The sequence below is a fragment of the Natator depressus genome, chromosome 4 (genome assembly GCF_965152275.1).
Source record: "Natator depressus isolate rNatDep1 chromosome 4, rNatDep2.hap1, whole genome shotgun sequence".
In the NCBI taxonomy this organism is placed as follows: Eukaryota; Metazoa; Chordata; order Testudines; family Cheloniidae; genus Natator; species Natator depressus.
In genome coordinates, this window is record NC_134237.1 from 56,267,921 (window position 1) to 56,286,566 (window position 18,646).

Sequence of the window (18,646 nt, forward strand, 5' to 3'; positions counted from 1 at the left end):
TTAGAAAAAGAACAGGCATTTCAAAAATAGCAACTGTCTAACTATCTCCTAAAGTCTTAGAGTATGTTAAGTTTCAGAGTAGCAGCCGTGTTAATCTGTATTCACAAAAAGAAAAAGAGGACTAGTCTCTACGGTGCCACTAGTACTCCTTTTCTTTTTACAGTATGTTAAGTCATCTATGATTTCTGCCTTGGACTAACTGACATCACTTGTCAAAGTCAGAATGGTGTGGACAAAATCACAGAATAGATTTGGGCACCTTGTGTTTGCCAGCAAACAAGAGACCTGAATCTTAGCACATTTTCCCACTGCAGTTCATTAAATCATTGTTCCCCATGGCCAGGCACATCTGGCTTTGTACATTCACCTGTCTTCATTGCTTTATGTGCTGCTCCATTGACTAAAAGCTACAGAATATTCTACTTAAAAAAACCTGTTTGTTAGAGCAACTTTAAAGTTACAAATGACTAAAAGTTATGCACGACTTAATTCTACTCCGATATGTGCTTGCATTATGATACAGACTTTAATTACATGATCAGAAATGTTCTCAAATACCATAACATATTGTGTAAATTATGTATATGTTCATACACACATTTTCATTACTGTATATATCTACTTAAGCCATGCGACCCCAGTAAAACAACATGAGGGAATAATCCTGCAGAGCCCTACATCATTTTTGAGCATCCTGCACCACTTATTTATATTCTTACCAACAAGTTAGTAAGAAAAAAAGGTGTATTATATTATATAATGTGAGCGAGTACATGATCATGCAATTAAAGACTCTATAGCATGCATACACACAAGTGGAAAGATTTAAGATTGTGCATGTAATTTGCAGAGCCCTGATTCCTTCAACAGGTTTTACCTATTTACACTGGGCTGATTTTAGCCTATTTGACAGGTTTTAAATCAGTGGTCTGAATCTCATTTTCTCTTGTTTAATCACTTATGCCAAGGGGGTGTAAAATATTACTAAATCAGAATTTTCACTCACTTTGTTGGGTGGAGGAGAGAGAGAGAGAGAGAGAGAGTGTTTGTGTGTGTGTGTGTGTGTGTGTGTGAGAAAAATAATACAACTTGGAACTGTTTTCACTCACTTTGTGGGGGGAGGGGGAAGAAAGAGAGAGAGAGTGTGAGTGAGAGAGAGAGAGAGAGAGAAAATATAATACAACTTGGAACTGTGTTACTTTTCCAGCTAGATTCTGTGGGGCTAGGAGGGAAATAATACTAGGCATTTCCTTTTCCACATCACCTCTCCCTCTATGGACAGTGTGGAGAGGTGGCTGGGTAGGAATGGAGGGGAAGTGCCATGGAGATAGCTGGATCTTTCCTTCCACATGGAGGGCCCCTCCCTTTGTTAATGCAGAACGTTCAAATACCACACAGATGAACACAGGATAAGAATCTGAATAGAATGTGCCATGAGTTAAGCAAAGTGTGTAATGTTCACAGTTCTTTTCAGAAAGCTGGATGCAAACTAACTAATCTAAGTAGCTATTAGCTGGCTCAGTCACTTTTCAGCAAAATGATGTCTACCACTGGGAGGCTTGAAAATACTGAATTTTCAATACAATCCACACTGTATGTATTATGTGGGAAGTGCTTCTCACCAGGTGCATTTTCAGGCTACTAAGCTTTTTCTTATAAGTGGGTATCATTTTTTTTACCCTGATTTTTTCCTGAGTTGGATTTATTTAGTTTCTACTTGTGTTTAGACTTCCCTGTGTTCCAAGCCTCACTCTGGGTCATGGCTCCTCCTTCTTGTGAATAAAGTCTATTGTATATATGAAACACACAACGCAAAATGACACAATGGAAAAGAAGAAAGTAGGGCTCAGAGGGATAATTAGAAGATTGCTGTACAAAGAAAATCTAATGAAAGGGTTGAGGTTTGAAATGTATCAAAATGTTACTGTATATAGAAGTATGCACTTTCTCTAATTCTATTGTCAGAATTTTCACAATTGTCCTTGCAAATATGGAAAGCAGGAGTTTATCATGGAAGTGCTGATACCACCTCTACTAGAGCTATGTGAATGGCAACACTCTAATTAAGCAGTGTGAATGAAGGCACCACTGATTTCACAAACAGAAAACAGTGAGATCTTGGACAGAAATTATTTATTTTTACAACCATGAATTGTTAAAAAAAACCTATTAAATTACTAAAGAGTTACTTGGATGTTAAGATTTTGCTCGCTTAGGTGTGAGCATATAGAATAAATAAATTCTACTTCCCTCAAAATTCTTATTAGTCACACTCTTGCCAGAGGAAAAAAACAATAGATCACTCCTACCAATTATATTAAGTTGTTTAGCTCACTTTGATAGAATGCAATAAAATGTGGCTTTGTATCTTGGAGTATGTAACAAACCTTGCTCCATAAGCACCCCTAAATAAATAAATCCCAGGTGGTGGTGCCTACATTGTGTATTTTATTATAAAGACAGAATTCATAATATTTACTTCAATGTCACCTAAACCACAGTAAGACATGAAAAGTTGCTATCCACATAATGAACTAACTATGCTGGCTTTTAAGAGTGATTTGATAATATACTTGGACAGAGATTCTCACTTTAGTGCATTAATCATTAATGAATAATTGTCATTTCTACCTAATTCATGAACAGGCAATGTGTTTCACAAAAAACACACTGCATTTAAACATTTTTAAGACTAAAGTAGGCTTATTAAGATTCCTGCATCTTTATGTAACGATTACTGTCTCAATAACCAGTCTTTGCATTTGCACTTTATATTTAAGATCTGTGAAATTCAAAAGATTAATTCCCTATTAACCAAACTTCAATTTGTCATTATTTGTTTTTTCTATGAAACTTTCACCTATATTACTCTTCAAATTCAGAGAAATGAACATCATTCCATCACCAAAGACCACACAGTTATAGTGGACCGCAAGCCAGTGTGGCATTTTCATGGCAAATAGTCACCCAGATTTCAGCCTTCTGATTTTCACCATAACCTTGTACATCCAGGAGTAACAAAAACTGCTTCAGGCTGCAAAGGTGCACATTACCACGCTGAGCCCTTTCCCTACACTGGCAAGATGAGCCAGTGCTTTCACTTAGAAATCCCTCTCAATCTGTGTCTATGGCATGAAATGTTATGGTCACTCCTTGACTCCTCTCAAAGTTTACCTACAGTATCATTATGATTAAGACTACATATATGGAAACCATGATTTCATAATCAACTTAACTAGAAAATTAACAAATTCAAATAATTTAAGGCAGAGTTTGGGTAACAGCACAGTAATTTCTCCCTAGTATTAGTTACAATATCAGGGACAAACGCAAAGCCTCAGTGTTTTCATGTAAAGTAATTCTGTGAATTCATGACACACTCTATTGTACCACCAATATCAGCTTTTTTCAAAGAAGTAAAATCTTTGTTCTCACAGCCTGACCGTATGGGAAGATCCACGAAGTGAGCTGTAGCTCACGAAAGCTCATGCTCAAATAAATTGGTTAGTCTCTAAAGTGCCACAAGTACTCCTTTTCTTTCAGCTGTACAGTATTCCCATCAGGAACCGTAAATATTAATGATTCAGCAGCATGGTCCTTAAAGAGTTTATTTTTATCAGGCTGAAAATATCAACAAGCAAACAACAGTGCAATACTCATCATGCCATGCCAAAGGGTACATTCATGTTAGGGTTTAATGATGCTGCATCGAAACAAAAGCGCTTAGAACTCAAAGTCTGTTTAAATATCAATTAGATTGAAACTGAACTCAACTTTTGTTCTGAGAACTGCTGAAACATACATTAAACTCCTTATATGAAACAAAGATTGTCAAGATACAACCCTTGCCCCCAAAGCAAACTTGCTCCAGGAGATGTTGAAAATCCAAATGAAAATTTTGATAGCATGTGTATGCAACTGTTTATGATGTTCCAGCCTGCTAGTTGTCTGATCAAACAGAGTGGTTCACCTACAAACAAGAACTCTCTCTCCCTCTCTCTCTCTCTCAAATACCCTTAGTCATTCCTTGGTATGAGCCTTACCAATTTGGTTAGGAAGTGGAATCAACTAGCCTCACTGCATTATGGTTCTGAACAAACAACGCTGTTTAATGAAATCATTAGAAATTTGCTTATGACAGTCACAATTGTTAAAAAGAAAATCCCTGAAATGAGGATTAACTATGTTGGTCCCCACAACGCTGATAAAACTGTGAAGTGTGTATGTTTGTGTTTGTGTATTTCAGCTATCTGATGCATATGTCTTCACCTGAACCATTCAGGAATGGTTTTGTTCTTTTGTTCTTCAGTTTTGTTTTCAGTGCTTGAAGGTTTTATGAGCCATTGCTTAAAGTTGCTGATATTTTCAAATACTTTACTGCCTACCTGCTCTTCCTGAAACTTTTTTCCCCATCATCTCAGCACATTTTTGTCTGCACATATGCTCACCATGTAGATGAAAGGCTGAAAGCACTGAGCAGTATAAAACCATCTCATTGGTTATATGCTATTCATATTATTTAAGCCAAATACAGTATCATTCAGTATTCAAATTTCTTATTTTATATAGTCCTTAAAAAAAGAATATTTAAGAACCAGGTTAATAAAAGCAAGTCTTAAGATACAAAGAAACTATATGATTGTGCGGCACTACACCAGGGTAAAGTAAACTCCACAAATGATGATACGCTGCCTTGCTCTAATGAAAAAGCTAGAGGCAGCCGCAGGACTGAATAAGCATGAATTCTAGAGAGCTCCCTTCAGGCTTGTGCTGCAAATGCCAATGCTGTATCTGCAGCAGGGATACAAACATGGGATTTCAGCTGTGGTTAGAGAATTCACAGGACTAAGTATATTCTGATCCTTTAAAATTAAATGGAATGAAAGTTAAAATTATATTGGTGACAGCTGAAAAGTATTGACCTGTACTGAGGATTTTAGCAAAAAAAAAAAAAATTTTTTTAAATTGTACCTTCATTTCCATGATAAAAGCTGAGAAATTCCACTCTACAGGGGAAAGAGCGCTTCTCATCTCTTGTCAACATTACTGTAAAATTATTCTGATGTGCTTTGTCTAAATTAATTTAACATTTGGCCAATTTTGATATTGAGATTAGTCTTGGGAACACACATCCACGGGAACAATCTAAGCCAATACAAGTAAAAAGTAAATTGTAAGGAGAAAAATAAACAAGTGCTTGACTGGTAAGTCACACAAAATAGCAGTGTTGTGCAGACAACTGGCTGTTTTAAAGAAAATGCTGACAGCAAGACCTTCTTTAAAAATCCCTTAACTTGCTTATACTATAATAAAAATGGCATCATCAATTCTGATCCTTACTAAAAAATTAAGTAAAATACCACGGCATTCTGAAGTGATTGATCAAAACACTATAGGTTACAATACTAATGCAGTGTTTTGGGTAATTACTGTAGAATATTGTATTATTTTAAATAAGTTTGGAATTCTGTCAGCTATTACTTCCCATCCACACAATTCTCCTTATTAAAAAAAGTACAAAAGAATTACCAAATAAAACACAAACTCTATATTTCAGAAGACAATCATGTAACTTTCAATGAAATGTATGAAAAATATTACAAAAGCAGGGGCATGAGAGGACTGTATCAACTGCTGCGGAGATTCATATGTGAATAACTTGCAAATGACTTTCTTTCCTCACCAAACCCATTCCTTCAAACCAAACAGTAAAACATCCTTCATTGGCACAATATAAATGAAAATGGATCTCTAAAGAATGAGCTATTACTGCAGTACTAATAATGTCCTTTTCCTCCCACTGAGATTTTAAATGATTTTAATGAACAACAGAATAATATCTGAAAAATAATTCCATATGTATATTCTGTAAACAGAATATACATATGAGCCTCAGGCGCTCTTACAGATTTGACCTAAACTGCACTGCACTGTACTAAGACAAGTACAAAAGAGAGACATTTATATGCAGCTTCTACAATTAGGGCCCAACATTCTACATGCAGCTCAAAGCAAAAAAAATTTTTTTTCCACATCAGGATAGAGTGAGGGAGTTTTCTTTCTTTTGCTATACAGTTTAAACAGTGTTTACTGATAGCCTTGACAGTAGGTATGGTATGCCTCTTGTAACTGGTGGTTACAAGGTAAGCCTCTACATCACAAAATACCTTTAAAACAAAATGGAGGGATAGAAATAATTAAAATTCAATTAATGCTGGATTTGGAAGCTCAGCAAAACTTCAAGGGACCCAAGTTGACCCTAAACCATTAACAAATGTTTTAGAAAGATTGAGTTATGAGATTAGCAGTTGTAATGGGTCACATATTTGTTCAACAGTGAAGTAAACATTTTATTAACAAACCAGTTCTTAAATTACAAAAAGTGTGAAACTCTAATCCAACACCTTGTAGTTGAACTGACTCATGGGCGTTCCTTAAGTTTTAACACCACACAGCATATTTCACTAATCTTGCTCTCTGAAAAAGAATTGTTTACACCATTCATCTGCTGGTTTAGGGCCAGATTCCAGTACTTTTACTCATATTGGGTAACACCTGACTCAATGAATAGTTCTGCTGAGTTCAACATGATTATTTGTGGTGTGAGGTACTATTCACATGAATAAAAGTATCAAAACCTGGCCCTTAAAGGTTTTTATTTTCTAATTTTATGTGCAATTTTCCCCTAAATTTGTCCAGAAACTTCTAATAGACTCTTTAAAAACTGATTACCTATTGATTCCCTGCTGGTTAGTGTAATGAAAAATTATTAGTTTACCTTAAGGGAGAAATTTTTTTCTTTAATCCTTCTTAAAGATGCCACCCTATGTGCTTTAAGATCCCTAATAGATTATACTTACATCGTGCATGGAGTCCAGAAGCTTAGTCAGTTGGTAGAATCGTTGCCAGCTTTGTCCAGAGTTACTTGGACATTTAGTTACCATCTTCCTTAGTTCTTTGATGTAATTTGCCCTCATTTCTTCAAATGCAGCTTGGCTTTTGAGGCCATCCTTGGGAACTACCAGTAAAATGACATCTTCGTATTAATATTCATTTTATTGATTATTCTTATATTATCTACATTATAAAGTTAATGGTTGAAGGGTTATAGAAGTGTCTTTGTGTTGTGTGGGAGCATCATAAACATTTTCAAATGATATAAGAGTCCTTTCCAGATCTGTGTATGTGGATTAGTATATGCAGAAGGGTTAAGTGGGGCAGAATAGCATCTTGAAAATACAGCACACACTAGCCACCCACTGAAATTATTTTTTCATTTGACCTAAGCACAAAGTGATAGCAGAGGGAGCAGGAATCTTTCTCTAGAATTGAGGACACTACATACCATCACTTGTCTGCTATACTATACTTGGGGGGAGCGGCAATGTACAGCACATACTTGCAATTGCTTTGATATTGTACTGTACTCAGATTATAACGGCTAGGTGTGGAAAAGCTACATCAAAGAACATATTTCTTATGCAATCAAAGAATGTCGGAAGGTTAGGACATTATTGAGCATGTGTGTAATATCTTAAAGAGAGCCATCATGCTAATCCAGAGCAAGAGAGTATTTTTACTAAGTTCACATTCTGCTTAAAGATTTGACATGATACTATGTCTGCAGTCTCAACGAAAGCTTTCTTCTTAACACCCCATTAAAATTCTGATCAGTACTAGCGAAGGGCCCATTTCTGAAATTCTACTGAGCATACAGTAGAACCTCAGAGTCACGAACACCTGGGGAATGGAGGTTGTTTGGAACTCTGAAATGTTGGTAACTCTGAACAAAACTTTATGGTGGTTCTTTCAAAAGTGGACAATGGAACACTGACTTAATACAGCTTTGAAACTTTACTATGCAGAAGGAAAACGGTGCTTTTAATCATCTTAATTTAAATGAAACAAGCACAGAAACAGTTTCCTTACCTTGTCAAAACTTTCTGAACTTTCCATTTATTTTTTTAGTAGTTTACCTTTAACACAGTACTGCACTGTATTTGCTTTTTTTGGTCTCTGCTGCTGTCTGATTGCATCTTTCTGGTTCCAAATGAGGTGTGTGGTTGACCGGTTAGTTCGTGACTCTGAGGTTCTACTGTAGTACTAATTTCTGTGAGCAGTTTGACTGACTTCCGTGGAACTAGTACCAATGGTAACGAGAGTACCATTGTCTATTTGAAAACTTCAACCAGATTATTCACTGTAATAGATACTACATCCAGTGGTAAATGTTTGTGGGATCAGACCAAAACTGAATCCTGGACCTGCCCTTGAAAAGGTTACTAATAACTCTCAACAATGTCATGGTGTTTCAGTATTCACTAAATTGTTTAGAATAGATATTGTTGAATCATGAAACAAATGTAAAATCCTGGATGTATTAACTCAGGTCTGCAACAAGAAAATTAAATACTTCAGGTGCAAGAAGTGAGTTTATTTTCTAATAGTTAACTATGGTAGAGGATTACCTAGAACAGGATTTTTTAAATGTGTGGATGGCATCTCTACAGAGACTGTCCTGTGAACACCTTCCCTCTTAATCCCACAGTTCACCTTCCCTCCCACTGTGATCACAGAATGTCCATGTGGCTACTACCAAAACTACTTACACAGAATAGAGTTAGGAATGAATTTAATAGTTTTTTAGCTGCCTACTAAAGCAATTTAGCAGTGGGAAATAAGGAAGAGATCTACAATCATGTGACCAGCAAGCATCCTGTGAACAACCGCCAAGTGCCCTGGGGACCACAGTATGAGAACCTCTGGTTTAGACAAGCTAACAGGTAATGTGTCAACCTGAAAACCAAGAGTAAATAGATTTCTTTACACATTTTCAATTGCAATAATAAACTTGAAGGCACACAACATTCAAAGACAGCTAACACAAAGCAACCATTGTTTTAAATAGATTTGTGAGCAAAGTCCATACCGAATGAATAAAATCAATCACCCTTTTTTGATGGAAATATAAATCGCCTTCAGTAAAAAATAAAATAGTTACAATATGCCATGGCACTTGCATAAAATGCAAGGACTTCACAATTTCCTCAATATTTACAAATCCATCCAATTAAAAGTAGGAAAATATAACTTTTGATCAACACTCCTGTATTTCTGATGGCATTATAAAAATGTGAATTAAAGCCATACTTCTATTTCTGTCAAATATTATTTCTTTATTTTACTGTTATATTGGAAAATTATTACACCATCATCTTAGCCAGATTATAAAAAGAAGAAATAAGATCACAAATAAAAAAAAGTCAAGCAAAACACCGAATTCTGGAGGTCAGCCGAGTGTTTCTGATTTTACTTATTAAATGCAGAAGGCATACTGGCAATCATCCAAGATTCATGGGCTGGGGAAAAGCAAGAAAACAATTGAGATGTAATGTGTGGTTTCTTCCACATGTAACTGGAGTGAAACTTCCTTGATGTGGTCATCATAGAAGTTTCAAAGCAAATAGTACACTACACGTGACATGATTCAATAATAATGAAAAATAAAAATAAAAACAAGCATGGTATTTTCTATCAGAATATAGTATCCAGGTGAAGTTATTAGAAACTGGAATTATTGCTGATCACAGAAAATATTCTATATGCATTATCATAATCTTCATTTTATCCTACTTTCTTCCTCCCTATTAAAGTTACACAATGTAAATAAGCAGAATATCCCAAAACTGACAAAAAAAAATTTCTGTAGATTTTCTAAGGACATCATTGTCCATTTCAGACTGAACCAAGTAATTTAGTTTACCCAACAGGTTCTTGCAATGAACTCTTACAAACCCATTTGTTAATAGTCTAAGAAAAAGGTAGAATAATACATATTTATCTTACTGAAACAACTACCGCCACATTTCTATATGCAATTAAACTATTATTACTTTTCTATAGTTTCTCTCCCTTCACTGCTAATTACAAAAACAGGAGATCTACTTATTTATTCTACTCTGTTCTATCATATATAGTTTCTTATACCACTCTCACAATCGTAGATAGTATCTGAGCACGTTCCAGCAGTGCATTAAGCAGCATAACTGTCACTTGTGGTTTGTTCTTTCTCTCCTCTTGTTCCCAGGGAGAGAATTGTCCTGTGTCCCTGTTGAGGGGAGGAGAGAGAAAGCCAGGTGCTGCTGAGCTCCACTTGGCACTGCACCTGGGAGAGGTTCTAGTATGGAGCTGGCTAAGAGCCGAAGGGTATGTTGACACTGCAGCTGGAAGTGAGCCTCCCACCCTAGGCAGACAGACTTATCCTAGCGAGTCTTGAATTAGCATGCTAAAAGTAGCAGCATGGACATTGTGTCTTGGCCTGGAGCTTGGGCTCTTATACCTATGAGGTTGGGAGGGCTTGAGATCCCAATTTCCAGCCCAAGCCACAATGTCCACACTGCTATTTTTAGTGCATGAGCTCAAGCCCAGGCCAGGAAGCTCACTCCTAGCTGCAACGTAGACATGCCTGAAGTGGCCCCTGACCCAGGTCAGAGCAGCCCTAGACTTGCTCTCAGCTGCCCATAGCTCACAAGTAGAAACCAGGAAGAGCTGAAGTGCAGTGAGTCTGAAGGTTCCCCAGATGAGCACCCCACCCCAGAGCTGGTGCATCAGTGACCAGATACAAGGAAGGCTGTGGGCTGTGAAAGTGGACTCCCTCACATACCACCAGGGAGTTGAGCCACCAGCGGAGAGAGGCAAGGACCCGCTCCAGGACAGTGACTACCATATTCAGGCTGTCGCACCCCGGGCGGTAGACTGAGGTGAGCCATGCTTGGAACAGCCAGAGCTTGGCGTGCCAGGTCATATACATGTGGCCGAGGAGAATCAGACATCCTCTTGCTGTCAAGGTTGGGAAGCTCTGAAGGCCCTGAATGATGCCCATGATAACTTGAAAACGGGAATCCGGTAGGAGGGCCCATGCCTGAACGGAGTCCAGGACCGCCCTGATGAACTCTATCCTCTGGGTCAGTTCTAGGGTTGACTTCGTTACGTTGAGGAGGAGACCCAGCTGTTGGAACATATGTGTGGGAAGTGGGACTGCACCTGCTCTCTGGTGCGGCCCCGAAGCAACCGGTCATCGAGGTAAGGATACACTTGCACCTGCCATCGACGGAGGAAGGCAGCCATGACTGACATACACCTGGTAAACGCCCGGGGGGCTGTGGAAAGGCCGAATGGAAGGGCCGTAAACTGGTAATGTTCGCGGTTGACCACAAAGCACAGGAAGCGCAGGAAGCGCCTGTGCACCGGATGAATTGCTATGTGGAAGTATGTGTCCTTCATGTCGAGGGCGGCATACCAGTCTCCAGGATCCAGGGAAGGGATAATGGTGCCCAGGGAGACTATGTGGAACTTCAACTTGTCCATGAATTTGTTGACCTCACACAGGTCCAGAATGGGCCGGAGGCCCCCACTGGCCTTGGGGATTAGGAAATAAGGGGAGTAAAACCCTTTGCCCCTTAATTCCCACGGAACCTCCTCTATCACTCCCAGGGCGAGGAGTGCCTGAAACCTCCTGAATAAGGAGTTGCTTGTGAGAGGGGTCCCTGAAAAGGGACGGGGAAGGGGGGTGGGAGGGCGGGAAGGAACAAAATTTGAGAGAGTATCCCGCTTCCACTGTGTGAAGGACCCAGCGGTCCAAAGTTATTTGAGACCATGCATGGCGGAAATGGGATAAATGATTCAAAAAAGGTGGGGAAGGATCCTGGGGTAAGTCTGGTACACTGTCCTCAGGCGTCCCTTCAAAAGGCCTGCTTGGAACCCGACGATGGTTTGGTCGGGCCCTGGCCTTGTCCAGATGGAGGGCTGGAGGGCTTCCTCATGCCATTCCACCCCTGCCACCTGTAAAAGTCCTGCCTCAGCCAAGGAGGGTAGGAGTGCGGCTGCCGCTGCTGGCACTTGAAGTGCTTCCACTGGGTTGCTGGGGTGTGCATACCCAGGGACTTCATGGTCACCCTTGAGTCCTTAAGGCTATGCAACCTAGAGTCAGTCTGCTCTGCGAACAGGCCCTCCCCATCAAAGGGCAAGTCCTGCAGCGTCTGCTGAACCTCAGGGGGCAGGCCAGAGGCTTTCAGCCAGGAGATGCGCCTCATGGCAATCCTGGAGAACAAGGTACACACGGCCGAGTCCGCAGTGTCCAGTGAGGCCTGTAAAGAGGTCCATGCCACGGTCTTGCCCTCATCAACAAGAGCCCCAAACTCCTCCCTGGACTCAGGAGGCACAAGCTCCTTGAACTTCAGCATGGAGTTCCAGGAGTTAAAGTTGTAGCGGCTCAGGAGTGCCTGCTGATTGGCAATCTGGAGCTGGATCCCACCCGTAGAGTACACCCTGTGGCCAAAGAAGTCCAGCTGCTTGGCATCCTTCGACTTGTGCACAGGGGCCAGCTGTCCATGCCTCTCCTTCTCGTTCACGGCCGCAATCACGAATGAGCAGGGCTGCGGGTGCGTGAACAAATAGTCATACCCCTTCGAGGGGACAAAGTATTTACGTTCTACCCCCTTGGCCATAGGGGGAATGGAGGCCGGGGTCTGCCAGATGGTTTTGGCCTTGGTCTGGATGGTCTTGATGAGAGGCAGAGCCACCCTTGACAGACCTTCTGGGGCCAAAATGTCCACCACCAGGTCTTCCAGTTCCACCTCCTTCTCCGGGTTTCAGTGCTGCTTCGGTTCTGGTCAGTGGGAGAGGTGCCGAGTTGATGTTGCTAGCTTCAGTGCTGGGGAGCGGTGGTGCATGGGTCTTGAGCAGAGTCCAACAGCAGCACCGCCTCCACTACCGCTGCCGGGGTGCTGCGCACTGAAGAACTCGGTGCTGGGTCCTGCTGTGCCGATGAAGGCTGGGGAATAAGTGCCGCCTCCATAAGGAGCTGCTTCAGGTGAAAGTCCCACTCATTTTTAGTCCGAGGACAAAATCCCTTGCACTTCTCAGCTTGGTGAGCCTCCCCCAGACACTTTAGATAAGAGTTATGGGGGTCGTCCCTTGGCATGGGCTTAGAGCAGGACCTGCAGGGCTTGAATCCCAGAGACTTGGGCACGAAGCCCTAAAGAAAAATAGCCAAGGTGGAGGGTAACCCCCCAACCTGACTGCCACTAATTAAAACAAAAACAAGAACTACCAACAAAAAACAAACAAACTATCTACCAAAGCTAGGGAAACGTGAAGACCTTGCAGAGCAAGACGCCACAGTTCCAACGACCATCACGGGCGGTAAGAAGGAACTGAGGGGGCGCTGGGTCAGCTGGGTCATATATTGAGCGCCATGCAGGCACCACTCTAGGGGGCTCCACAGCCGACCCGACGGATGCTGCTAGGGGAAAATCTTTCCAACGGCCGTGCACACAGCACACGCACACGTAATTGGAATGGATATGAGCAACACATCTCAAAGAACAACAGTTACAAAGGTGAGTAACCGTTTTTTCCTTGCTTTCCACCCCTTCTCTTGTGAACATATGAACCTCCAGGACAAAATTTGCTTCCTCTTTCGTTACTCCTGTAGTTAAATGCCTTGTATCACTTTATGAATTACAGGTGCTAAATCAATATGCCCTCTAACAATTAGCAAGTATGCCAGGTAACAATAGGAACTAACCTACCTGTGCTTAACAGCAGCAAAACTTTCATTATGGTATATTCTTCAAAACTAATCTGCAAGCGAACAAACTGCAGGCTGATCTGGTGCATCCCCTGGCACAGTTCAAACATTGCAGACTGACGCATCCTCTCCCTGCAAAGGAAAAACAGAACAGCAGCATGTGAGAATGCAAATGCATAAGAAAATCCAGAATGGCAACCCTTGCATCAGGGAAGCCAAAGTGCAACCTTCCAGTGAAATGCAGCCAACAGAGTTCTACAATAAAGCCTGCCCCTCGTTCTTGTTTAGCAACAGATTTATGGCCTACAGAGACTGTATGTGCTCCATCTTATTGTGAGTGGCAACCTCTTCTATGTGCTCCAGGAATGAGAGAAAATAGAATGCAGCCACTTTAAAACCAGCTGACCTTTCCAAATCCTGATCACTGCATTCTGGCCTTGGAGGACCCAGAACAGAGTCCTTTTAAGCTAAGAGGCCCATCACGACCTAGGCACATAAGTCGATTTCACTGAACCAGGAATTTTCGTTAACTGGGCTTACTATAGGGTAAGCTGGGATAATACTATACTAGTGGGGAAAAGCTACAGAAATAGAGAGAAATATCATTTGAAAACAAATTTGAGATTTAAATTTTGAAGATATTCGTAATAACACACTAGTCAAAAAATAAATAAATACAAAATTAGGTTGTCAGTGTCCTTTCAATTTTTTCCTGGCTTAAGGCAACATTGACATGACGGTGTTCCAAAGGAGACGTATTCACTTTGATATCTGAGCCCATGTTGTGTAATGTTTTGAATCAGTTACACAACTCTGCTCAGGGAATTGGCTAAGTATGCGTGTGTAGTGAGGGGAAGAAATACGGTAACAAGAGGAAGGATAAAGTATATGGTCAGTTTTACACAAAAATATGGGGCAGTCGAGAGATTCTTTCAGCATACAGGTAGACGTCTTGACTTGGACAACATCATTTTGGACGGTGCTGTATTGTAAAAATACAACCAACAGTTTTAGGAAAGGAATGAGAAATGAGGCAAATGGCTTATAAAAATAAAATGAAATTCATGACTGCATGTTATCTCCTTCAAATCACTGGTATATACCACGAAGGAGTTAGCAGCTTAATACTGTGGACAGACATCTGGGTATTAAAGAGGATATCAGGACTAAATAATAGAGCATAAGCTATTCTAGATTTCTGTGTTGCTACTTTTAGCATTCGTCCACCCCAAATAACTTCAATTTCCAAAGCTGTTCTAACTATTTTCCTGGCAACATAGAAGGTCAAGCTACAAAGATAAATGTGTGCTACAATAAAAGTGAATCTGATAAATTATTTTCTAGTTATTGAAGTTTATGTTAGAGCTTAGTATAGTTCACTGAACTGCCTAAAGGAAACCATTTTTAAAGTTAACAAGGAACTTTTAGGTATTTAGTCAAACTGTTGCAGTTCTGTTATATTAGAATACCAATAGCTGACAAAGCATATATATTTATGATGCCTTTATAAAGAAGAAAATGCCTTTTTGTAATCCCATGAGACGATCTGAAATGAGGAAGTTTATACAAACGAACCTCTTATTAACCAATTTTCTTTTCTATTTTAAGAGAAGTTACATACCACACCATATTAGAGATAAAAATTTCTTAGTCATAGTTTAAAACAAACAAATTCTACTTTCTCTTCATATCTCCAAGTAGCTCTTTTCTTAGGCAATCTCAGACTAAACTATCCTGTATTAAAATTTAAGACAGCGCTAATTAGAACTTTGCTGTGTTTAAGATACTATTGCAAGACAAAAAGGGTAAAAGTAAACAGCCATGAGGACCTGGATTGTTTGCCTCACTTGTAAAATTAGGATATAATATGGGTGTTGTCATAAATATAAAGGGAAGGGTAACCACCTTTCTGTATACAGTGCTATAAAATCCCTCCTGGCCAGAGGCAACATCCTGTTACCTGTAAAGGGTTAAGAAGCTTAGCTAACCTGGCTGGCACCTGACCCAAAGGACCAATAAGGGGACAAGATACTTTCAAATCTTGGGGCGGGGGGGAGGCTTTTGTTTAGTGCTCTTTGTTTACGTGGTTGTTCTCTCTTGGGACTGAGAGAGGCCAGACAGTAATCCATCTTCTCCAACCCATCCTAATCCAAGTCTCCAATATTGCAACCAGTATAGGTTAGCCAGGCAAGGCGGATTAGTTTATCTTTTGTTTTATGTGAATTTTCCCTGTGTTAAGAGGGAGGGAGGTTTATTCCTGTTTTCTGTAACTTTAGGGTTTTGCCCAGAGGGGGATCCTCTGCGTTTTGAATCTGAATACCCTGTAAAGTATTTTCCATCCTGATTTTACAGAGATGATTTTTACCTTTCTTTTTTTTTTTTTTTTTTTTTTTTTTAATATAAAACCTTTCTTTTAAGAACCTGACTGATTTTTCCATTGTTCCAAGATCCAGGGGTTTGGGTCTTTGATGATTTTGTAACCAATCGGTTAGGATATTATTCTCAAGCCTCCCCAGGAAAGGGGGTGTTTAGGGCTTGGGGGGATATTTTGGGGGAGACGTCTCCAAGTGGTCTCTTTCCCTGTTCTTTGTTTAAAACGCTTGGTGGTGGCAGCATACTGTTCAAGGACAAGGCAAAGTTTGTACCTTGGGGAAGCTTTTAACCTAAGCTGGTAAGAATAAGCTTAGGGGGTCTTTCATGTGAGTCCCCACATCTGTACCCTGGAGTTCAGAGTGAGGAAGGAACCCTGACAGGTGTATAATAGAGCACTATAATTGTTCAATGATCACTAGCCATTTTTTATTGATCAGCAACACTTTTCTCTACTTATTCAAAATATTTATTCACATAATACAGCAACTGGATTAAGTTCAACTAATTATTTGAACCAAAGAAAATGACTTTTCAAACATACTGTCAAGGTTCCTTCCCCACTCTGAACTCTAGGGTACAGAGGAAAGACCCCCTAAGCTTATTCTTACCAGCTTAGATTAAAAACTTCCTCAAGGTACAAACTTTGCCTGGTCCTTGAACCCTATGCTGCCACCACCACCAGCGTGTTAAACAAAGAACAGGGAAAGAGCCCACTTGGAGATGTCTTCCCCCCAAAATATCCCCCCAAGCCCTACACCCCCTTTCCTGGGGAAGGCTTGATAAAAATCCTCACCAATTTGCATAGGTGAACACAGACCCAAACCCTTGGCTCTTAAGAACAATGAAAAAGCAATCAGGTTCTTAAAAGAAGAATTTTAATTAAAGAAAAAGTAAAAGAATCACCTCTGTAAAATCAGGATGGTAAATACCTTACAGGGTAATCAGATTCAAAACATAGAGAATTCCTCTAGGCAAAACCTTAAGTTACAAAAAGACACAAAAACAGGAATATTCATTCCATTCAGCACAACCTATTTTACCAGCCATTTAACAAAAGGAAATCTAAGGCATTTCTAGCTAGATTACTTACTAACTTAACAGAAGTTCTGAGGAGTTATGAAGAGCATTCCTGATCTGTTCCTGGCAAAAGCATCCCACAGACAGACAGACCCTTTGTCCCCCCTCCAGCTTTGAAAGTATCTTGTCTCCTCATTGGTCATTTTGGTCAGGTGCCAGCGAGGTTATCTTAGCTTCTTAACCCTTTACAGGTGAAAGGGTTTTGCCTCTGGCCAGGAGGGATTTTATAGTTCTGTATACAGAAAGGTGGTTACTCTTCCCTTTATATTTATGACACATACAAACTGGCTGGTGAAAGAGAAGAATCACAGTGTATGCAAACAAAGACTTATTAAAGCTTCTTGGTGTTCTCTCTGTTTCCTTAGCAGATTTTTTTCTTCTTCTGAATGCTAAGAAAATTTTCTCCCCATTATTAGGTGTACTCTACATTCTCTCCTCTTTTCCACCCTCTTCTAGCTTAGTTACAAGTAGCATGCCATGTTATTTTTAATTTGCCATGATCCATCATGGACTAAGGATATGAAAAGGAACAGGAAAAATCAAAAGGAAACATTTCCAACACTTTGAACACTGACTAGAATATCCTTAGACTTTCTTACTAGAAAAGCAAACAAGATCAACTGTTATTATTTATTAAGTATCGAAAGTACAGAACATGGAAAAAGACATAGTCACTGCCCCAAAGAGCTTACAATCTAAGGCTGCAACATTTACTCTGATTGAGTATAATTTATTCATACAGCAATCCCTACGACTTGAACTGGACTATTCATGTGAGTAAGCTCTAAACACAAGTAAGGATGTGCAGGATCAAGGCACAGAATATTAAATTAAAATAAATAGACATTTTTAAAAGTATGGCATAATGGGTCTACGTTCTAACGTTTCCTCTTTTAGTATTGCAGTAATGGCTGAATCTTGATTCTCTGAGCTATTCCACCTGGCTGTCTGGCGACTGTTATATTACTACTGCACTAGGATGCACATCAAGTACCTAAGCGCCTATAGCAATCACTCTTTAAAACTTTTCTGTTTTGCCTTAGATAGGCAATATTTCCTATAGTTTCCTATAATTTTATAAGCAATACTTAACAAATGCTGTAAATACTAAGCTAATGTTATTAAGTCACCAAACGCAATTAGGAATTTAAGGATGCCCATTCTATTCCCCGATGCCACAGAGCAATCCATAACTCTTTGGGGCTGTGAGGTGACACAGTTTGTGCATCAAGTCAAGAAAGCTCTGTATCAAGCTTCTGCAGAGGAGCAATGGGCAAAGGGAGAAATGAGGAAAAATGGTCCTTATGCTACCTGCCCACCCAGAAACTCCATAGGACAAAGCAGAAATTTGCATAGAATAGGAAAAAATGGGCCCAGTTCTGCCTTCATATACATGGGTGCAATCTCTGGGTGAAGTCAATGGAAGATCTGCATGTGTATCTAAAGGGAACATTTTATTTATTTTTCACTATTAAATGTGCCTGTGCAAAATATAAAATCACAGATAATTTAATTCTAAAATAATACAATGCAATTTGAAAATCCAGTCCGGAACTCAATTCCCCACCCCAAACCCATATCATTAGGCAAAAAGCTGGGTAAATA

The 18,646-nt window shown here is 39.8% G+C and overlaps 1 protein-coding gene across 2 annotated transcripts in view; it reads right to left on the minus strand.

The window, feature by feature from the left end:
* NR3C2 (nuclear receptor subfamily 3 group C member 2) overlaps positions 1–18,646 on the minus strand; it is a 261,892-nt gene that overhangs the window by 5,091 nt on the left and 238,155 nt on the right. For both annotated transcript variants that reach the window (XM_074950972.1, XM_074950971.1), the window contains exons 7-8: positions 13,593–13,723; positions 6,861–7,018 (exon numbers count right to left, since the gene is read on the minus strand). In XM_074950972.1, the coding sequence (XP_074807073.1) occupies positions 6,861–7,018; positions 13,593–13,723 (289 nt within the window). The remainder of the gene's footprint in view (positions 1–6,860; positions 7,019–13,592; positions 13,724–18,646) is intronic.